Below are 23,739 nucleotides of genomic sequence, written 5' to 3'. Positions count from 1 at the left end.
TAAGCACCACAAAGGCAACATCCAGCTCTACTCTCACCTTCACCTTTAGCTGCCTCAGGTTGCCCCTCCCTCACCCTTCAGCCCTCCAGGCAACCCATGCCCTTCTCTCAGCACTGGTTAAACACATCAAAGGGCTACTGTGACTCCTAAAACATTCACACTGGTGACTGAACTGGGCACAAGGGATGGGCTGAATGTCTTCAAACAATTACAAAACGGGTAACTTACTGCATACCCTAAGCCCAATCATTTTGCATAACAAGGAGAGCTAATTATTCTTTGTAGTGCTTGACACTCCAGTGGGTCTCCAGTTCCCACACTCGGGGATGAATTTGGCAACTTTGGACAAAAACTACTACGCCCTTTCTAAATAAAGGCTACGCTCACTTTTTTAATAAGACAAACATTGGCAGGTGCCTCTTGGAGGTAAAAAACAAAATACATTAAGGAGAGGACCAAAGAGAGCAGACATGTCATTCATCTGCACTGATTTGCTCTAACTACATGTGAAAGAAAATTGTAACGTTGCCTCTGTACAGGCTTTTTTAATAGCATCTAATGATAGCAATGTTATAAATAATCTGTGAAATGGAAACAAAAATGTACTTTTGTTTCAGGTATCGTGAACAGCTCTCTGTTAATGCTAAAACACTTATTCTTTTTTTTTTTTTTTAATTTATGTCTTTATATAGAAGAGAATCAATTCAAAATGTAGAGCCAAAACACATTTTATACAAGATGCATATGCTGCTATTCTTACATTTGAACTGTTTTCATGCTAATAAAATATAATTTTCTACTGGGGAAAAAAAAATTCCACTAGAAACAACTTAACTAGCTCCAGAGATATTTTCTGAGCATTTATAAGCACATGGGACAGTTTGCAATGAAACATTTTGGAAGAAAATCACCTCTGTACAGACTGGCAGTCGAGTGAGAACACACCTGGGATGTGTCACACACCCCATCCAAATCGCAGCATTGATGGGAGGCAGGGGAAGAGCACGGCACAGCCAAAGCTGTGCATTTTGGGACTGTTCCCAGGGATCAAGTAAACAGCTTTCAATTGCAAAACTTAGCACTGAAATGGCTAGACTAACACGAGATTCAGCTCTGCCAAGCAGTCAGAGAAGGATACAGTGTCATTGCATCCTTAAAAATGCAGAGGGCTCTTGACTGACTAGACAAAGCATATGAAGACCTCGAGTGTGCAGCTGGGACTCTGGAGCAAAGGCTAACACATGCAGAGGAGTTTGGGGACTGACAAACCTGCTGCATTGGCCAGGCCCTACCTCTAGCTCTTGGGTTATTCTTTAACCTGTTTCCAAATCCTCTGAGGTTTGCTTGCTGTGGGACTAATCTCTGACCCAATGATCCCTTTCTGAGAATGACATACATCTTCAGCTGGGGAAGAGATAAAGGCATGTCTGTCTTCTTCTACCAAAGCACCAGCAAAAAAATATACCAAGAGGTTCAAATTATTCTGCCCCTTTGCTCCGCTCTAGTGAGACCCCACCTGGAGTACTGCATCCAGCCCTGGGGTCCTCAGCACAGTGGGTATGGACCTGTTGGGGCAGGTCCAGAGGAGGGCCACAAAAACAATCAGAGTGCCGAAACACCTCTCCTGTGAGAAAAGGCTGTGAGAGAGTTGGGGTTGTTCAGCCTGGAGGAGAGAAGGTTCCAGGGAGACTTTATTGCAGCCTTTCAATACACAAAGGGGGCCTACAGGAAAGATGGGGACAGACTTTTTATCAGGGCTTGTAGCAATTGCACAAGGGGAAATGTTTTTAAATGAAAGGAGGGTAGATTCAGACTAGATAGAAGGAAGAAATTCTTTATGAGGAGGGTAGTGAAACACTGGCCCAGTTGCCCAGAGAGGCCGTGGATGCCCCATCCCTGGAAACAGTCAAGGTCAGGCCGGACGGGGCTCTGAGCAACCTGATGGAGGTGAAGATGTCCCAGCTCATTGCAGAGGCCTTGGACTGAGTGACCTTTAAAGGTCCTTTTCAACCCAAACCATTCTATGATTCTATGGAACACCAGGACAGGGGTGCCTCAGCACCAGCATGTGGGGCTGCCTGCACTGTCTGCCAGGGCTAGTGCTCCACCTGAGAGCCCGCTGCCATGGACAGCACTGCCTGAGCATGGCTTGGCCACTTGTCCCCACAACCAGGGACACCCTGTGCCCTACGGTCTGACAGGCGGGCAAGCAGATGCTCACCTTGGGATTGGCTGCGAAGACCAGCCACGAACAGCAGCTTCACCTTTAGACAAAATTTCCATTTATTTACAGCTTCCCCGAGAAAACAAGAGGGAAGGGGGAAGAAAGAAAGAAGGGGAGAGATTAAGAGAAAGTAAAAGAAGGAGAATGAACTCCCTGAGATCTTCTGTCTCTATGTTAAGAGTCCCCAGGGAAAGGACCCCTCTTGCTTTCCAGATCTGTCTTGTTACCTACTCATCCATCTTGCCATATATTCTGGGATCATTTCCAAGGGTCAAATAAATGGCTGTGATTTATGCAATATAGGTCGGGACCTATTTAACAGCTTACAAAGAAGCTCCCCCCCTCCCCATTCTCCCTCTGGCTCTTGGTGATGAGAAAATAGGTCACAGGCAGGCAGTGGGGGGTATTAATCATTTCTTCTGGCAACTGCTGGGAAAAATATTTTCAGTTCCATTTAATCATAAAGCTTTTTAATTAGTTAGTTTGCAATTTTTAATGTATAGTTTATAAGCTGTTGTGCAAGGGGGCAGATTCTGGAAGGAAAAATCTCCTGCCCCCCACCTCCCCAGGGTAGCACGGCTGAAGTTCACCAGCCAGGCAGAGCTTGGCAGGTCCCAGGACTAACATCAACATGGTTTCATGTCTCTCAGCAGCCACACAGCTCCAGCTCCATGGGATGGACACCGTGGCACAGCCCTGGCTCGCAGTCCCTCTGCTCACCTGGGCAGGAAGGAAGTGGAAGGGACATGTTCCTCAGGGATGAAGGAGCCAGAGCTGCAGGACCCCTCCACACCAGCCCCCCCAGCTCTGCAGTGCAGTACATATCCTCCATGGGAGTATGGGACAGCTTCCCCCTGGCACAACACGCTGGTTCAGGCTGCTGCACACAGATACCAAACTCACCTTTGGTGTAAATGCACTGACAGACGGCATTACACAAAGTCGCAACGACTGGACACTCAGCTAACATGGTCCAGCCTGGGAGCAGATGCTCCCTACCATCCCCATTCCCCACCAATGCCCCAGTAGGGGAAAGGGAAAAATTAGACCCTGGCTACCAAGCCCTGCCTGCAATGGGTCCACCTGTCACAAGTGCTGGACAGGTGAAGGAAAGAGGCCTTCTGAAAGACCAGCAAATTCTTCCATACTTTAAGTGTCTACTCAGGGTCACTGGAACCACTGCTGGACCCCAGAGGGTTGACAGCCACTGCCACCCACATGGCCAACCACAGCAAGAGAAGTAACCTATGGATCAACCAACTGCTGTAGCTGGTGTTATGACCTTCCACAAAGCTTTTACCACCTCCTCTCCCAAAACCCTGTGGCTCAACCCTGCCAAGGTTCCGCAGTACCTTCTCATAATATTGCAGCTCATAATCAAGGATGACTCCGTTGGGCTGGTCAGGCTGAGACCATGAGAGGGTAATGCTGTCCACGGTGCGGCTGACCTGGTGCATGATGGACACAGCTGAAGGAGCTAGAAGAGAGAGCAAGAGAGAGGCCTCAGTCACATGCCTGCATGGGCAGGACCCGCATCCCCTGGCTGGAGGCAGGCAGGTGTATTACTGCTACTTGGAGCTACTGAATTCGCTTCCAGCAGTGGCAGGGCTGTCCAGGGGTCAGGAGATCCCGTCTTTTGCTTTTTGTAGAGAGAAGTTAGGGGAGAACAAATGTTTCCATTGCTCACTAAGAGTCTGTAATTAGAAACCACATAGGGCAGCATCTTGGGCAGGAAAACAGATCATTCCCAGGCAAAATGAGCCCAGGGTGGGAGCAAACACAGCATGTTCCCCTGGAAAAAGCACTACCAGCCCAGCAACATGCAATCCTCCGTGCTTGCCATGGGGAAGTAGGGAGTTTTGTTCTCCAACATTTGCATAGAGAAGCTTTATAAGGCACAGGCAGACTCAGGAAGCAAGCAGCTCCTCTCTGCCTTGGTGTGCTGGGTCTGCAAGTTGCACATGCCAGTCAAGGGAGGTGCACACAGCAGCCTGAGCATGCAACGCAAACCTGACCTGACACGCTGACAATGGGGAGTTGCCCGCCTCGTCAGAGTGTCCTGGAAATAGCACACCCACAGACGCCACTTGTCCCACGGAGCACAATGGGACCTTCCAGCAGCTCCTCAGACAGCCCAGCCAGCTGTCCACCCCTCGCACTGCCCTGCATTGCCTACGTGGCTTGACACATGGCCAGGTAGGAACAATGCAGTCTTGGCTGGTGCCACACCGTGGGAAAACTGTCCTCCAGGGACCTGTGCTAACAAGCCCATGGGGCAGGGACCACAGCGTGGAGCTGCCACTTCCCTGGGAAACTCTGACCAGCTCGGATCCTGCTTGCTGTGGACCGGGCCAGGTGAGCAGGCAGCCTGGACTGCTTTTACTTTGGTTGGCTCAGGTGTTGGTAGCAGAGATGCCACAGTATTGCAGGTATCAGAGTGCAGCCCACCACCCTTGCTGGGGGGGCTGATACACACAGATGCTCGCGCTGCCTCCTCTCTCTGTGGGACTGGTGAGCTGAGCACCCGTCCTCACCCGCCTTGCTGACGGCACTGCCAACACAGCCTCCACAGATGTCAGTCCAGAGGCCAACTCACACCTCACCCAGCACCAGCCCAGCCTTGGAGAGTGCTAACTCCAGCACAGCATTAGCCCTGGCACAGCTGCCAGGGCAGAGTCACTGCTTCAGCAGCTTCAGGGCAGAGGGGAAGCCTCAGGGGTGGGAGAGGACTGGAAAGTGGTAGTGAGAAAGCTTCCCCATCACTTGCATGCCAGGCCTGGTTACAAATGGATGCAGAGAGGCTTGTACTCAGAGGGGCTTTTACCAGGTCCAACCCTTTCAATATTTAATGGAAGAACAACTCACTTGACAGCTCTGAGAAACCGCTTGGAGGAGCAGCACACAATGCAAAGCACCTCTCACCTATCTCCAGTCTGGTTTCCCGTGGCATCGCGAGCAGCGACAGAAACCTGCCAGCTGAGGATTGCAGACACAGAAGTGGTAGGACTGTGTTACTTGGACCAGCGTGGCTGCAGCATGTTCTTACACATCACTGTAATGAATTACAGCAGAGAAACTCCTCTCAAAGTACACCAGCAAAAGCCCTTTTTGTGATCCACTTTGCCTCTTAACGACTGGTTTTCTGGATTCAGAGCAGTGTAGCTCCCAGGATGTTTAATACCTGTGTGCCAAGGGGAATAGGGGCCAGATATGGGCAAACAAAACCTGCCACACACTGCTGCATCATTTCCCTTCATCTGTCTGGGTTTCCCCACCCCTGAAGGAAGGCACAATGCAGATCAACCTCACCAAGGTGTTACCCATCTCTAGTTTTGTCCAGCACTTAGCTAAAACTGAACAAGGGCAGAAAGCCTCCATCATTGGAAGTGTTCAAGGCCAGGCTGGACGGGACTTTGAGCAACCTGATCTAGTGAAAGATGTCTGAGACCAAAGCCTCACCTCCTCCCAAACACCAGTCCCTCCATCCATTTCTGGTTAAGCCAAGACTCATTACACACCAGTCCGAAACTCTCATCATCGCAGGCCTTCCCTCGCTCATGGCATACAGCACTGCTTCCCTCCTAGCTTAATGCCCCAGTCCCACTACTTCAGGGCCCATATTTACAAACTCCTGGAATTTGTTTCTCATGCTGGTGTTACGACAAAAAACAGTTAATATTTCTGGAGCCTGTCAGCTCATGGGAGAGCTTGCTGCTTCCTTGTCAACACAGATTTGACAGGACATCCACAACCTCCAAGACAAAACATTTCTCTCTCTGTGGAGAAATGCCTTAGAAGGAAGTTGTGACCAAGCTACAAGATTGTCCCACAGCAGGGACGAGGACTGGACTGAGACAGGTATGCAGACTGGGGTCTCTCTAGCACATCTGACCTGTACAAGCTCTGGGAACTGATCCCACACTCATACAGGCTATTCCAGGACAGAGGCTGCACACACCCAGACCTGTCCCACCACAAAACTGGGATGTGGCAACATCCCATGATTTAGATACAGGTTCAATGGCTGACCTTGCAGCTAGAGAAGCTCCTCAGCTCCATGTCCCTCGAGGTAGGAGTGAGGTCCCTGGGACGCTCTTCTCCCCCTTCCATGCCTGTATGAATCATTTCTGACTAGCCATGGCCAGGCACCTGTATACTTGGTGAACCTGCCCTTGCCTTGCTCAGAAAAAAAGATGCAAATGGATGAGGTGGGGCTCATCTAAGGAGCCTTAATGAGGCAAATGCCCTGCGTGTTGGGGAGGAGGCAGGTGAGATGAATGACTACAGCAACTTCAGCACTTTTCCTACACCTGGGGCAAAGGAGTGTCTCTGGATAGGCAGGAACCTCCACCATCGCATCTTCTCAGCTCTTGTTATCACAGACATCAGGGAAACGCACAACAACAAAATTACAGAAAGCTTTAGGTCAGAAGTGACCTCTGGAGGTTTCTAGTCCAACCAGCTTGCAGAGTAATTTCAAAGTCAGATCGCTTTGATCAGGACCATGTCCAGTTGGGATCTGAGTATGTTGAGGGACAGGGATCCCACAGGCTCTCAGAGCACCAGCTGTCTCACTGTTGTGGAAAAGAAGCTTTTCTTCACACCCCATTGGAACTTTCCTCATTGCACCTTGTGGCCATTACTACTGTCCTCTCACTGTGCACCTCTGGGAAGAGGCTGGCTCTGTCTTCTCTTTAAACTTCCTTTGAGGTGGAAGACTGTAGCTAGATGGCCCTCAGCCTCCTCCTCTCCAGGCAGGTCAAACCCAGCTCTCTCAGCTATCCTTATATATCTTGTGCTCCGGCCCCTGGCCCAATCTAGTGATTCCTCCTGCTTGACCTGGTGCAGTCTGCTGATGTCTCTGCAGTACTGGGGAGCTCCAAAGTGGACACAGTACCCTACATGTGGCCTAATGAATGCCAAGCAGATGGGAATAATCACTCTCATTTTTTTGCCTGTGTTCTTGCTAATAGAGTGCAGCATGCTGCAGTGCTACAAAACATGGTCCTTATCACACACTTTCACCACAGGTGAGAGCAACAGCTTGTGCAGAGAGAGGTTCCGAATTCTGTGAACAAGGGGTGTGCTGGGACTGGGTGTCTGAGTTTGAAGACAATTTAGTGGAGTCAGCCAGACCTCAGAGTGACTTTCTGAAGTCTGGTCAGAGCAAAAAGCTCCTAGCCAGGTAGCAACACAAACACTCAAGCAGCTGTTATCTGGCAGCTCTCGTCCCCTGGAGCAAACAGTTCCTTCACAGCCAGCTGCAAAGCTAGTGAAGACTCATGAGTTTCAGACTCTTCACCATTTCTAAGGCTGGAAGATCCTGGTTCCTGTTCTCTGCTCTGCCCCTAAGACAACATGGGAGACCTTGTACAAGTCCACATTATCCCTCTGCACTGCTATTTTTCACCTGGAAAAAAGTGGCTAGCCATCTTGTCTCATTTTTGCTGCCTGCCTGTCTTATCTAATTTTACTGAGTACTTTCAGAGGCAGAGACTGTGCTAAGGAGTTTGGTCCCCCAGCAGTATTTAATGCATGTAATATAATAGCTGAAAAGGAAGGAGATGAAAACAGTCGAAGTGAACACAAAGAGCATCCAATCTGGCACAGTGCTACCTGGTGATACTCTCACTACAAGGTGTGCTCCAGACAGAAGCATCAAGCACTCTGTGACCAGCCTGAACTATGATGTAGAAAGGGCTTTTCTGCCACGGGACATGGTAAAGTGACAAATACAACAGAAAAGACTGTGAGAGATCTACACTTCCTGACATGCGAAGAACTCAGCGGAGCAAACATGGTAAAAGTCTCAAAGCATCTAAGCTGACTGTCCTGAACTATTGTTTCTGAACAAACTCCTCCATTTGGTTTCTGATTATTTCAAAGCAAAGATTTAACAAACTGCAAAAATAAATTTTAAAAAAGGTCTCTGTTCTTCCAGCCTACTTTATGCCCAGCTGTACCCACCAGAGTACAGCTGGGCTGCTAATGCCAAAGATTCACCAGCAGCATTTAACCTGGCCCCTGCAGGAGCCATCATCTTGTTCCATGAACCGAGACTCCTCTTTCTTCCCTTGTGACAAAAGAAACAGAGCTTTAGGGACCACGGGTCAATTTCCAAGTTGGAAATGGTCACTAAACTGGGTGATAATTGTCCAATGGCACAAAGTGACCAGTGCCGAAGACCTTCCCTCAGCTGTTGGCTGGCCTCCTTGTCCCTTACTCATGGATTTTTTTACTCACTGAATTACTGTGCATGGGGAAAATGGATGCTGGAAAAGGGACCTGCCCCGTGACACATAAAGGAGATCAGATTTGGAGCATCCCAGCTCTTGGAGACAACTATCACTTTGAGATGTCACTCACATTAATGTGCAAGCAGAGGCAGATTTATCTTGATGGTGTCTCCAGGTGTATGTGTGCAGCAACAATGCAAAAAACAGAGCTCCATTTCCACAGCAGACGGAAACTTACTTTCCATGACTGAAACCCTTGAGCCCCAATGTCACTTGGAGGCAAAATTAATCATTTTGTGTCCTTGAAAGGCACTTTTCTACATCCTCTTTACCTGGGACAGCCTCAGATTCTTTGGATTCCTCTTAGTGGAGCCCTGTGGCTTCTCCAAATTGCTGGAGAAATAAACCAAGCCAAAACCACCACTGGAGTGTAAAACAAGCTTAATGAAAATCCCCTAATGTAAAAAGGCAGATGACCTGTCTCCTGCTGCAACAAAATCTGCAGTGCACGGGGAGGGGAGGCAGCCAACATCTCACACGTGATGACCTCTCTGGGGCATCATGGGAGGGATGGGAGGGATGGAAGGGATGCTTCCAGTCATCGCCTCGAGCCTCCACACTGCCACACAGCACTGACCACAGACAGACCCTTGTCTAGGCTGGGCCTTGGGGCTTTGCCAGTTTACCTCAATCCACCAGGAGCTCAGCAGACTTTCTGGGCTTGGGGGCAGCCCTGCAGGATAAATCTCTGGGGGTGTCGGCAGCTCGTCTTGTCTGGCTTTTCTGTGTCCCACAGAGGGTGAAAGAAGCTGCCTGAGCTCAGCTACTGGCAACACTTGGGAAGGAAGATGTACCCTATTCTCAGGTCTTGCCAGGAGAACCACATACCCATAACCTCCCCAAATGACACACACGTGTAACCACTGAGTTTTATCAAGGCTGTAATGACAGCTAAAACAACACTGCCCTCAAAAACCATGCTGGCTCAGTGCCACAAAGTGGACGTGTCCAGGCAAGAAGGTCTCAAATCCCACCTCACAGCATATTCAGGTGCCTTCACAGAAAGATTGGGATCTTATGTCCTGCTTGACTCCCAGGAAAACTCAAACACTTACTGGGGCAGAAACATAAAATCACAACAGGGTTTCGCAAGAGAAGCACCAGAGTCACAAGGCTGTTCAGCCCACTGAGTATTTAACCTTCCAAAAGCTGTGCAGCAGCTTCAACAACACAGAGGACAATGCTCCACACATACCACAGGGCTGGTCTTGCCAGTGTCAGGGTTGGTCTGATAGACATCTTGAACTGATGTTCTTATCTAGCAAAAGGGTAACAGGCAAGGAAACTCATCCTTTCTCTTCTGGCTGTGTTTTGGACCAGACCCATGTTGCGAACTAAGTCTACTGGTGAGACAGACATAATGCAGGGACCATGTGCTCCAGCCTCTCCCTGGTCAGTGTTTCTGACCTACGTAATCAGCTCAGGTGCATTAATCATGTCTAGCTGAAGCAGTTGGACTAAATGATTGTTGTAGGTCCCTTCCAACTGAACTACAATATTCTATTCTATTTTATTCTATTCTAATCCTAGGGACCATGCTGGGGAAAATGAACACTCAGGTGCCTCCACACCAAGCCCATAGTGGAGCTGTGAAGGCTGATGGGGGAGAGAGATATCTGCCTCTGGACTGAGCCCTTTTCTCCCACTGTACCCCAGCTCCCAATAGCACCAAATCCCAGAAGTGCTGGTGGAATGGGACCCCTGGAGTCTCTGGTCCAACCCATCTGCTGCATGATGATCCCAGCGCCACATCAGGGAAGGTGGAGCTTTGTTAGCTGAATCTCTAAACCCCCAAGGTTGGGGGCTTTCCCAGTTATCAGTCTCTCTGTATTAGTACCCTTTAGTCTCTTTTCATTAGCTCCAGAAATAAAATGCCAATTTTTGGTCATAAAGCACAATCTTTCTCTGCTACATTACTGCAAATGAGCCCCGCCATGTCCTGCCTCCCAGGCACTCCAGCTGAGGCACATTCAGCATTTTATAAAGCATGTCTTCAAAAAAAAACCCAAAAAAACCCCAAAACTTCAGGTCTGGGCCCTGATTATGAAACTGAAGTCACTCCAGCTTTTGCTAATGATCCCTACAGCCTCCCTGCCTTACAGAACAGCATCTGGAGTGTGTGATGGCGCTTTGGCTCTGCTTTCTGACCTGCAGTTACTGCTGACAGACGTGTGAACTCAGAAAAAATCCTCATCCCAACCCCTGAGGACAGCGAATGAGGTAGAGCCTCTCGCATCTCTGCACCAGGAGTACAGCTGGGCAGAGAGAGGCAGGGCAGCTACTCCTGAGGACAAGATGTGACAGTTTCTCATACTCAGAATATACCTCCAGATAATTAAGAAACGATGATTTGTCAGGAAAGGGATCCTATTTTAACCTACTTGCAACTGTGATTCTCTCTGGCCTGAAAGCATCTCCAGGTCTCCCTCTGACGGAGCTGCCCTGTGAGGTTGCTGTGACATGCAGACTAATGCAGACATGCAGACTATGGGCAAGGAACCAGGAAGCTCCATGGCCACCAGCCTCAAGGGCTACTGAAGAAGTCTCTGCTAAGAGAAACTGAAACTCCACGTGACACAGATCCATCACAGCTGAGGAGCTTAACTGTTGCTGATACCTCTGCAAGAGGCTTTGGATTTTTTAACTAAAGATTTGCTCGATCTCAGGTATGGACAAGGGGGCATGTCGGTAGCATCCTTAAGCCTAAGGCCTGCTATAGCCAGTATTTTACTTCCATGCCAAATAGACACTTCTTTTTGGCTTGCCTGCTGAAAATGATAAAAAAGATTAAGGGAAAGAAGGAAAGGGAAGAAGATAAGAAGGAAAGAAATCTGACTTTTCCAGGAGAAATAGGCACTTTCTAATCACAGCAATACCTGAAAGAAGGTCATGTCAACCACAAAACCCACGGCAGCTTGATGAGACAGTGCAAGAACATGATGATTTTGCAGAAAATTGGGAAAAGCTACCGTAACACCCAGGTCTGAACATGTGCACGAGACTGTCAACAGAACCCAGGTAGTGAGGTAAATATAGCTGAAATGCTTGTGGTTGACCCTGTGCATACGTTACAGACAGACATTCCAGTTTTTTTGAGGACTTCAAATTATGATGAGCCCACTGTGCCTCTTGGGAGCTTTTCCTCATGGTTACTTGCTCTGTTCTAAAATGCACATATTCTTTTCAGGTTGAAATTTATGGACTTCAACTTCCAACTGCTGGAACTTTTCTAGTTTTGCTAGCTAAATTAAGAAGTCTAGAAGCAGAATTTTGTCCTTGTGGAAAGAACTGAAAGATCATTAATAAAAATTTCTTTTCGTCTTCTTTTCTGTAATCTAAGTAGACTGAGTTTCGTGAGCACTTCACAGATTTATCAGCCCACGTATCAGTCTGATGACTCTCTTCTGAACCTATTCCAATTTTTTATTAACCTCTTTTTCAAATCTAAACCTCAAAACAGATCCAGTAGCCAGTAACCATCTCTCTTAACTAAAGACAGCATCCACCTCCTCACTCAGGTTCGATATTCCTCTGAGTGTGTCCAACATGACACTTCTCTGACTCAGCCCAGTCCTCAGACAGCTTGTGCAGAGCTGCTGTTCCCTCTCTGCTGTGCACCTTCACTGTTGTTTTTTTTTTAACAATGCCCTGCAGCATAGCGGAGGAGATAACTGCTGGCTTCTTCACTCCTTGCACCTCCTTGCCTATGCAGGATGGCACCAAACGTCTGGGGACTCAGGCTGTTTCTGCATTTCCTATGACCCCCCCACCCCATGTCCTGTGGGGAGCCGGGTGAGAGATCCTAGATGCATCCGAAATTAGTGTAATTGGTGTAACTGCTATGTAAAGCTTAGGGCAATTCATTATGATAAAACTGACAAAAAGCAGCAGGGGGGCATCACACAATGAAGAATTGTACAGGGTGAATGAGAAATAAACAGGCTCATTTTCCTCCTTGGTTTTATGTCTCTGAGTTGTACTGTTCAGAGGCATTCTTAGGAAGCTCATATGTTTCCCTCCCCAGCCTATCTCAGCCAGACCAGGTTTTTTCAATCTGGCTGAACAAGACCAGGAGTTCTCAGGACATCTGCTGGGGCACCTTCCTCTTTTATTCAGACAGCAAGAGCTTCCGTCTGGGATCTGTTACCTTCCTCCCAGCCCTGCCTCTTCAATATCCTAAGGTGACTTCCTTTCTATCCCACTTCTACCTTTTCAGTACACAGAGACCAAGAATAAAGACATGAAAGTGTATCAAGGACTCACTTAATGGGAGAACAAGCAGGCATCTTCTTCTTTGGGCAACATCACCTGACACTCTGTGACAGTCTGGTCCCTTGTGCGTGCTGGATCCAAAGGGACCCATCAGGGCTACAAACATCCTACTGCTAATAGGCTTTGACAGCAGAAGACAATTTTCTGTGTCAGGTCCTGACTCTTGGGCCACCACAACTGCCAGGGGCTGCTGCCACTGGTTTTTAGTAGGTCTGACTCACTGTGATGTGATGCTGTGAAACAAGCCCATCTCCAGCTACACACCACATAATGTCCACAGCACTTCAGGGCCACTTCAGAGCCTCTAGAGCCTCGGTGCTGCTGTGGAGCCATGGAAGGTCACACCGCGTGGGCTGGGAAGCTGGACTGCTGCTGTATAGAGAATAAAATTGGACAAGACTCTGCCACCAGCCAGAGCACCACTACAGGGAACAGCCCAGGGTCTCAGACTCCCCAGGCAGCATCTTCTGCATCACTCCCTGGCCATTTGATGGGGGGTAGGACTGCGTGGCTCCAGACTCTGGACTGCCCGCTGGGGGTCACCAGGATCTTTCTGCAACTTCTCTTTCATGATCTTTATACCCATTTGAGATGCTACCAATTGCAATCTGCCCCCCATTTTGCAGCTAGCCCCTCACATCCTTCACCTGCCAGTCCTGCAAGACTCAGCCTTTCACTCCTTGCCTGCCAGTGTGTCAGCACTACTGAGATCCCGGTATAATCAAAGCATCTCCATTCCTCTGCTGACTTAGCTGGGAGAGTCAGGTTACAGGCAGCAAAACCCCTATCTCTGATCACTTTAATACCACTAACCCATGTCATGTCAGACAGAGTCAACATTTGCTCTGGAAAACACTCATGACAGAGAGAGAGCAAAGCCAACTCAGCCCATGGCCTCTCCTCAGCAACACTTTGAAATTACCCAGGGGAAAAAAAAAAGAGGTGAACAGCTGGGAGTTTTCCAGCATCTCCTCGGAGCCCTCCTGACAGATCTCGGTCCCTGGAGTGTCAGGTTACCGGACGGGGGAACTGCTTTTATTATAGGAGGGTCAGCAGGGAATTCTGGCATTTTCAATTACCCGCATGCAGAATCGGCTGTGATCCGAGGTCAGGATTAACTGCATGACCCCCGGCTGAAGACAGAGTGGCAGGGAAATGCACCATGATGCTGCAAGGCACCAGCTAGTCCAGAGGCCACGGGACAGGGCAGTAAATGGGGAGATGTGGGGGAGAAAGTTGATGACAGAGCATCTGGCAGTGGATGCCTGCAACTGCCCTGCAAACATGGCAAGGAGAGAGACTTTAAAAACCCTGGGATAAGAAGTCAAACTTCTCTCCCACTGTCTTTACCCAGGGACTCAGCCTCACTGGGTGACCCAGGTAGCTCCAACACGTGGGAACAACACGGGGAACAGGATCCCCTGTGTGACCAGAGAGGGGCATTCTTCAGTACAGGGCTCCCAGGAGGTCCCAGAACTCCTTCTGCACTTCAAGCCCTGCACAACACCAGAAGCTCGCCCTGGTGAGACTGAAGGGTGACGCCGTGCAGCAGCGAGAACAATGCTGTGACCTGTCATGGAGTAAGGGCTTCCCTGATCTTGAAGCCACAGGGCCTGGAGACATCTAGGCTGGGATCCAGGCTTCAGTAGCACCCAAAAAAAGTCTCTGAAATGGCAGGAGCACACAGGGCCTCCATGCGAGGCTGCAGGCATGTGAAATAGGAACATGGGGCTTAGGTGACCTCTGTTTCTCAAGCATGGACAGAGTGGAAAGCTGGAACAACTCACACTGTACTTCCCTGCAGACCTTGATGTCTGGCACATCTCACCCAAGGGACCCCCAATCCAAATTAGCTCTCCCTCCTTGCCCCAAGGCATCCCAGTCCCACAGGGCCTGTTACTATCCCTGTGCAATGGTCCAGCTGTCCCAGTCCAGGTCCCATCACTGACTGCCCCAGCTCTTCCATGCTCTTACTAAGCTCAGAGTCCAAAGACATCTAGGTATCTAACTGAAAACTGACTTATTTGGTTAAAAACTTCTCAATTTTTCACTTCTCCAGGTAAAGCTCTCTGCTGACATTTAAGCACTGTAGGCTTTCACTCCATGGGCCCTCTTGAAGAACAGATTTGAATTTGGGATGTCTTCTTCCATGTGAGCACTGAAAGCACCACAGTAAGGAATACCTGGATGAGGAAGGAGGAAGAGAAACTTTTCCTGACCTGCCCTGAATGATGATCCTGGTGACCCTGCTCTGCATGGGAGGTTGGGCTGGAGACCTCCAGAAGCCCCTCACCAGCACTTCTGTGTGTGTGACTCTCTCCTGCTAAAAGGGTTCAATATTGCTTGGACTATAAAACGATTTGTCTACCCAGCTTCTTTCCCTGTGATGGCATGTTCAGGAGCCTTTTGAAATCAATTACCTCCAGCAGAAGCTGAGGAAAGCAGCCCAATGGGACGACAGCACTAGGGCTCTTTAATAAACAACATCTGCCCTCAAAGCAGCAAAAGCCTCAGGTCTGGGATGTTCACCAGACTTGCTAGAGCTCTAGAAGACTGGTATTTCATAGCCTGTGAGGTTTTCGTTTCCGAGGTTCCTGGCAAGGTGGCCCCATCAGGCTGGTACCCATGCTGTTTGTATGTGTTGAGTGTCTGGAAAATTTCCCAGCAGGCCCAGACTCCAGTCCCTTGAGTTTGTAACTACAAACACTGGAAAATCTTAAAAACATGGCAATGCAGTCCAAAACTGGTCACGGCTCTGTTCCCATTTGAATCAACGAAGACTTTGGTGTAGATTACAACCTTTAAAGGAGTTCCTAATGCCACAAGCCCAGTGACTTGGTCCAGGCAGATGAAGGCTTTTGGCTGTCTTTATGTTTTTTGTATAATTGAGCTTGCAGCCTTCATTTGCATGCTGCCATCCTGCCTGCAGAGGAGGGCAGAACTTTGTTTCCAGCTCTGAGAGGAGGTGCTCCAGAGGACCCCAGCATCCCATCCTGCAGCCCACTGGAGCGGGTTTGGGGTCGCTCAGCCCTAAGGTTGTCCCTACCTCCCATCCCCCTCTCCACGTGGAAACCTCACCTGCTCCAGATCAAGGTGAAGTCATCGGCAAAAGGCTGGTGGAAAGCAGGAACACTGGCAGGAGTCAGCCCTCTGTCCCTCCAACTTGCCCCCAAAGATTTTCAATAGAAAGCTGCTTTCCCAGAAAGTGACAATTGCAACCAAAACTTCTGTTCGTAGGAACATACTGATTTTGAAATTTAAAACACAGAAAACTTAAGACCAGAGAAATGTCTCTTGAAAGAGTGGTGTCTGCTGTAGGGCATTCCCTTGGAGCCACTGAGTCTTACTAATTTGAGACTGAACTTGTTCCCTTGCTCTCTTTCATGGTAGACTCCACTGGGTTGACCTCGCTCTGTGTGTGGGGGGAAATTTTTGAAATATCAGGGGGTTTTTTTGGGAAGAGCATTTCCTGCCCAGCCCTACCAATGCAGCAGCCTCCTGCACACTTGCAAGGGCAGTGATTAACATGGACCAGGCTGCGGTGAGACAGGCACAGTGAGGACCTTCCTGCCTGAACTGAGTCAGACAGAGACTTATCACTTTACACAGGTAGAGGGGACTACTAAATCACAGGAACGCCGAGACAGACCAAGGGACAACTGGCCAGCCGGCTGCATTAACCCGATTTGCTACAACCATCTATTACGGTCCACATAAATGCACCACTGAGCAGCATCACCTCCCCAGTGTATGCTCAGCTGTTCAAGCACTGTGACCCTGAAACTGGCCTCCCGCGTGTCTGCAGCCTTCCCTACCTGCCTCCAGCATCTCCACCTGCCCAAGTGCTGGCACTCGGTGCCTCGTTCACAAGCAAGGCAATTAGCACTGCGGGCTGTGTTTGCCAAGTGCAGCAGTAAAGATAAATCACCCCTCCTGAACACATAAGCAAAAGGTGAGCTCCTGAGCCACTCTGTCAGCTCCCAGCACTTGCACGCAGCAGGGACAGTGGCACATTGATGAGAGGAGGGGGAGGCGCTGGTTCACCAGAAGGGACTTTCCACCCCATCCATCATGGACAGGCTTTTGTTTTCTGCCCAAAGTCAGCTCCAGATGCTTTGGAACAGGTTTCTAAAGCCCCAGGCAGGTGTGGGAAAAATGATCCTCAGACTCACAGAGTAATTTATGCAACAGGGAAGCCTGGGAGTCAGCAGGTGGAGGAGCCTGCAGAGCTGGTAGCGGGTGAAGAGCATCTGCTAGGAAAGCTGTAGCAGTGCAGCCCATACCCTGCTTTGCCAACATCCCCCCAACTGCCCACTGCAGGAGTGGGAAGAGGAATCCTGAAGAGACAGCAGCTGGTAAAGCTCCTACCATCTGGGAGCCCTGGCTGCAGATGGTCTCCAGTGGGCAGAGGAGAAGGGACTTGGGCATGGCAGGGTCCCTCCTCAGCCCTCACCGCCAGCTGCTGCAAGCTGGGGGGATGCAGCAAAGGCAACAGGCTGAGCCACCAAACAAGGGGAGGAGGGCAGCAAATGTCAAGACGCATCAGGTTTTGGTAGCAATGGCCCTGTGTCCAGGGCAGTCAGGGTGAAGGTGGGAGCTGAGGATGAAGGAATGAGAAGAGGAAGAGAAGAAGGGCTGCGGAGCCAGGATGGTTACATGTGTCCATGGTAAGGTAATGCTGGGTAAGAGAAGCACCCATAGAGATGTCACAGTTTCAGGACATTTTGGAGCCTTGGAGCAGGCTAAATTGTCACAGAAACACAGCCAGTGAAGTCCCCAAGAGAAGAAACCTGGGATTTAAGGGACGTTAGTAATAGTCCTACAGTAGCTCAGCAGAAACGTTCCTGCTTCCTTTGTTACACAGGCAAACAGGCTTCTGTCCCAGCTCTTCTGCCTGGGAGATGGCTCCACAGCTCAGAAAATGTCTGCTTTCCCACCTAAACACTATCACCAGCAACTCTGTACCATCTGCTCTTGTCCTGTTTTAATAGCTCATCTCCCTTTCTGGTGTCCCTCCAGCCCATCATGTCATTACAAGCAGCAAATAAATCTTCACCAAGGCTGAACACACAGTGCCTTTTTGGTCTCCTCTTTGTATCACGGGCTTTCCTGTGTGCTGCTCACCTTACCAGCCTTTCTGTCTACCTGCTACCATCACAGTTCAGCTCTCCTGAACACCTGGTTAGGTGTGCATGCAATGACCATACAAAGCTCCACCCAAGCTTTGGGCAGCGGTAGGGAGACTTTGCTACAGCTGGTGAGCATTCTGTGACTGATACAGACCAGTCTTGCATGTGTTGGTTTTTTTCACCATTTTTAACACTAGAGAATTGTCTCCTTCCCATGGTGTGTCACCAGGTCCTCCTCAGATGTCTCCAACTGACAATTGCTGATGCTTTTGTTGTTGGGCCACAAATGTTCAGCCTCACCATTTCCATTGCTGAATTTCACCCTGATTCTGTTATTCCTCTCTGTGTCTTCCTGGAGGTATCACAGTCCTCTGTCAGTTTTCTGCACAAGAAATACTCTACCACATTTTGAAACATCAAGAAGAATGAGACCACTTTTCATGGACCTTAGGCACCTCAGTTCTGCCTGATGCTTTCCCATTTGGGTGGTAGTGGTCTCCCATATAGGCAGTTCCTGGACAGACTTCCTGCTTTACTAGTAGTTTTCCAAATCAAATGTTTTATTGGTGTCCAGACAGGCAGAGTCTATTGCATTTCCTTAGAAAATCAGTGATCTCACTGGAAAAAAAAAAAGAAGAATAAGCTACACATGATGGGCCCTCTGTCTCTTGATGTCTCAAGTCAAGACTGGTTGCCTTTTTGAAAGATGCTTTAGCCAAAGACAAGACTGAATGTGAGGATGATTGATATGCGGGCTGATCTAATACATCTCCTGGCTTGAACCACTGAATCTTAGCATAACAAAGAGCTATGGCCATAAATTATAGCTGGAGAAGTTCAGCTTGAACATCAGGGAAAATTCCCTTATCAGGGGGTGGTGCAGCTCTGGGACAAGTCACTGGGAACATGAGGAGATCTCCACCTTTGTGGGTTACCAGTCATTGTCTACCCAAAGCCAGGGCTGCCCTGATGTAGTGCTGGCAGCAGTCCAGCCGTAGGTGGGAGGTTGGATGGGAGATCTGAAATGCCGGGATACTATCATCTCCTGCCTTTCATTTTTATACTGGAAGGCAACAAGAAATAGACATTCATAGCTTTTAAGCTCTGGAAAGCTCATTCTGATTCTTCAAGGTGATTTCTGCATACACTTCCCAGGTTGTTTCACAGATAATCAGGGCAAGGCTGGGAGCAGCATGAGAGAGAAGTGGGGATGCCATGACTCCCTGCTTGTGTCCAGAGGAATGCAGGCCTCTGCTGTACATCCCCCCTGAAGGAGGGCACCAGCCAGATCTTCTGATGCAAAATGAAAGTGAGGAGATAAAAGCAAGAGTCCATGTGCCCGAGGCCATACAGTTCTCCTCTCTCTGTCTAGCCTGCAGCATAACTAATGTGACAAGCAAACAACAACCTGGACGGCTGGTGAGAAGTGCTAGTCCCTACCAGCTTTATATCCACCTTGTCTGCTACCCTGGTTCCACTCGTCTCTCTCCTCACCCCTCCTCCTCTGACTCCTCCATGCTCCCTGTTGCATTTGGCTGCAAAGCTCATGGACTGTGGCTGCAAGGGATCTTTTTGGTTGAAGGTGAGGGAAAAATCCTCTCTTCTGATGCTTTGAACTTCCGAGGATCTGTCTCACCTGTGCTTCACCAGGCGTGGCTGAACTCCCCAGCCTTTATATAAGGACCAGACTGGGCTCAGTCCAGTCACAGGACATTCACAGCACAGCAGAGCCATGGCCCACCTCCTTGCTTTGGACCACTGAAACATTCAGCTGTCCTCGAACTCACAGGCACCTCTGAGTTTTGTCAGGACAGCCCTGTCCAAAAGAGACTGCCTGGCTGGGATGCAAGTGCCTGGGCTGTGACAGCACTGCGAAGCAGAAATTCAAACCCCAACGATGTCTGGCATGAACTTGGTGCACAGGTGTGAGCTGCACATCTCCCCAGCCACAGGACCCATGTCACAACATACTGCTGGAAAAGGCCACCCAGAATAATACTGCAAATATTCTTAACAAGTTATCTGGATACATAGAGGCAGAAATCGTGCCAGTAAACTCCACTGCTGTGGATGCTTCTCCTGATGGGTTTATCAGGAAAGTATATCAGTTTCCTCTGTCACACACTAGCTGATATTCACACTGTATTAGCTCTTTTTTGGCTCTGTTTGGAGCCAAGAGCCTCTGACATAAGAGTTAATCCTCCCTTCTTATCCTGTGTGACACGAGTTGCTCACAAAAGGGACACATTCCCCAAAATCTGGACATTCTCTTTCCTCTGTCACTGGGAGGTCCTGAATTTGTCTCTGGATACTCCGGAGCCCAGGATTTTCTCCTCCCTTCTCAGATCACAGAAGCCACAGTCTGTTATCAAGAGATGCTCTTTTCATCTGCTACTGAAGTCATCCCTGCCCCAGGAGACCTTTCCCTCTGCGACTTTTCCGGGGCACTCAGCCTGCCTGTGGTGCAGATGGAGCCTGCAAATCCCTACAGCACTAACACTCCCCACCCTCCCTGATCCTCCCTAAAGAATGGCCACAAATTAGCAAGCAGGAGCTGTGTGTTGTCACCAGCAAGAGGGTTGGTGCCTGGCATGGCTTTCAATTAGTCAAGTGTCATTATCCCGAGCTCTGGGCCACACTCAGCTCCTTGACCCCTGGCTTCCCTCCTGCGCCTTCCCTCTTGGGATGCTGGCATGGCTCTCAACCACCCTCTTGGCACAGATCTTTTGTTCTGGCACAGCTGAGAAAGGGCTTTTGGTGGCACCCGGTCTCTGCATGACAGGCTTGTTTTCTTTGGCCACATCACGGTCCTTTAAGACAGGATTGGCTGTGTCAGATAGCAAGTCCTGGATCTCCCTACTTGGAGAGTTGGTGAGATTTGAGGGAGAGGTGTCACACAGCTGCAGGGGGCAATAGGCAGGGAAGTAGAGGTTGAGTTGGAGGTGTACAGCATGGAGCTGGAGGTCAAGAAGAAGCCTGCTGAGAAGAGCAGAGACAAAACACAACCTGGCCTCAGAGGTGACAGAAGGTGTTTCCTAGGAAGGCATTGGGGATCATGCAGAATTTGCTGGAAGAGGTAAATTTGAGTTGGCTGAAGACTGACCAAGGATCAAGGAGGTGGTGGGAAGGGGATGTTCATTCCAAGCTCTTTTTATTTCTGTTCTGCTAGTCCTGGTCCTTTCCAATTTTCTATACTTTGAAAAGGGAAGCACCACACCTCCTGTTCTAACAAAAACTGTTCTTCTGAAAGATAAACACCTTTAGTCTTTTTAGGACACTCACTGCAAGAAAAAGAAACTGCCTCTGAGCACAGGCTGGCACTGGCCTCTCTCTTTTGACCAACCTTCTCCTAAGAAGAGAGGGGGCCTGTCCCTCAGGGCTCCTTTCCACCCTGTGGTATCTGGACTGCTGATCACTTTGTTGGTGGAACTGAAAAGATGACAATGCTACAGTGAAATGCAGAGGGTAAATGTGGGTAATCAAAGGTCAGCATCACTCTAAGTAGTCTAAGGCCAACACCAACCTGGTCAACGTGAAACGCAAGGCCATGGGTCCAGGAGGAACTGTAGAGGATCCAGCCAAGGGTGACTGAGGCAGCCTAGGGAACAGGGCTTATGAGACATGGAGAGAGCTGGGCTGGCTGAGCCTGCTGATGAAGATATTAAAGGTGAATTTAACTGCAGTTACAACTGCTCAGAGCTCCGTTAAAAGAAGGTGGAAACTCACTCTTCCCAGCAGGGGTAGGTGATGCAACAAGGGGCACAAGCCACAATCAGGCTGGAAATTATGAAAAGCATCTTTCCCAGGAGGGTGATGTAGTCCTGGGACAGGTTAGCAGAGAGGTGGAGTTCTCCAAGACTCAGCTAGAAAAAGCCACAGCAGATCTAATCTTGGTGATAGTCCCGCTGCAAACAGGAGGGTGAATCAGAGACCCCAGATGTCCCTTCCACAGAGCCTGATGGGGTTCTATGGCCCAAATTAGGCACAGCAGCATGACTTTGTGGAAGTAGCTCCTTGTTAAACTGCCTTTGGTTTTTTTCCTGAACTCATGAGTTCAGTAGAATGCACAGACATAAAGTGTATGAAGCACTGGGCTGAGCATCAGCATCATCTGCAACACATTACATTAGTTTTAAAGAAGGCTGGAACTCACACTGTGTCCAGCACAGTAGAGACAGCACATCTCCTTAGAATTATTAGAGATTTGGGAGATGATATAAAAACATTGCTGGCTTCATAAAGTGTCTAAAATGGTGGCATTGGGAATGACAACCTCTGTGCAGAGCAGTGATCATGGCTTGATGGCTGAGCCCATGAAAACGATTATAAGGTTGTGCTTGGGTCTGGAAACCAAAATGCAGGTCTTGCTTGCAGAAGGGGAGACTGCATCAAGAGAAGCAGCATTGGAAGGGACCAAGACAGAAGCCACCAGGGAAGTAAGAGCCACCTGTATGGCTGAGTGAGGCAGCACTTTACACTGGGATGTGTAAAGGGAACGGGGAGACCAGCAAGGAAGGTAGTTCATCTGCAGTAGAGCTGCTGCTGGGTACAACATCTAGTTCAAAAAGAGCTGTGGGAAGATCCACATTCTGCAAAGCCACCTCACAGCAAGAACAGATGATTCAGCTTGGTCTAATTACCTCTTATTTTTCCTTGAAAGAAGCTACCCACCACCTGTGTCTACATGAGGAGAAATGTACCACAACAGCAAAATAAGTTGTGTTGCTGTAAAGGCAGTTAGTGAAATCCAGACCTCATTGGAGAGGGGTACAACGGTGATGATGACAATCATCTTCCTCCGGGGGAACAAGAAGGTGAAGGGTGTGTCATGTCCTTTGATCTCCTTTCCCTTTTGGGATGATGGTCACCATACCATCACACCCCCCAGTGCGACTGCTCCAGCCACACTCACTACTTGCCCTCTGGCTGCTCTACAGGGATCATTTTCTTACTCTCTCACAGCAGCTATTTCATGAAGAATTTATGATAACTGAAGGTTAGAGATGCTACTGGTGATGTGGCATCTCTCCTCAGCCCCGAACCACCAAGCACAGGTGGTCCCCCAGCAGCAGTCCGTTTATCCCTGGGTGAACCATGGCAATTTTGCACTGCTTTCCTCGGGGCTGGGAAGTCCCTGAAGGCCAGTGGAGCGGGCACTTCGCAGGGAGGCCATCGTCCAGCTGTAGCAGGAGCACAACCCCATCACGTATTCAGCCCTCTGCTCCGCCTGAGATGGAGCCCCAGCTGGCTGCTGAACACAGAGCAAAGGCAGAGGGAAGCTGTAATTGCTGCTTCCCTAAGCTCATTCCTTCCCTCCTTCTGCACACTCGTCTCTCCCCACAACACCCCCCATTCTCCTGTCCCAGCTCTGCCTTTGTGTCTGCAGCTTCTGTTACCAACTGCTAATGATCTACATCAAGGCTGCCAGGCGGTGCAGAGTGTAAGCAGAAGAATTCAGAGCCTCTAATTACAGAGGAATTAGCAAGCAGACAGTTACTGTTTAGTGCTAATGAATAGATACATTAAGAGAGACATCACACAGGCTGAGAAGTGTGAGCCCTGATAATAAAGGAGTGTCAAACAAGGAAAACACAAGGAGGACGATCCAGGAGACTGAAAAGGATTCGCCTGCAACTCAGCTCTCTGGTTTTGCTGAAGTGGAAGTAGCCACAGGCAGTATATGAAGGTAACAAGCACACCATATAACTGCAAACTGCAAAATCTGAGCACAAATAACTCATCTATAGCGCAGGACCACGCTGGGGGTGTGCAGAGCTCCTTCCCAGCCCCAGGTAGCACTGCACCCACCCTGTTCTCC

General features: G+C 49.2%; 1 protein-coding gene across 3 annotated transcripts in view; it reads right to left on the bottom strand.

Moving 5' to 3' along the window:
- EPHB2 (EPH receptor B2) overlaps positions 1 to 23,739 on the bottom strand; it is a 137,431-nt gene that overhangs the window by 27,066 nt on the left and 86,626 nt on the right. For all 3 annotated transcript variants that reach the window (XM_074925076.1, XM_074925077.1, XM_074925078.1), the window contains exon 6: positions 3,577 to 3,701. In XM_074925076.1, the coding sequence (XP_074781177.1) occupies positions 3,577 to 3,701 (125 nt within the window). The remainder of the gene's footprint in view (positions 1 to 3,576; positions 3,702 to 23,739) is intronic.

This window comes from Athene noctua, chromosome 22, assembly GCF_965140245.1.
Source record: "Athene noctua chromosome 22, bAthNoc1.hap1.1, whole genome shotgun sequence".
NCBI classification, from domain to species: Eukaryota; Metazoa; Chordata; class Aves; order Strigiformes; family Strigidae; genus Athene; species Athene noctua.
Note: the sequence above shows the minus strand (reverse complement) of the source record. Positions and strands in the feature narration are given on the sequence as shown.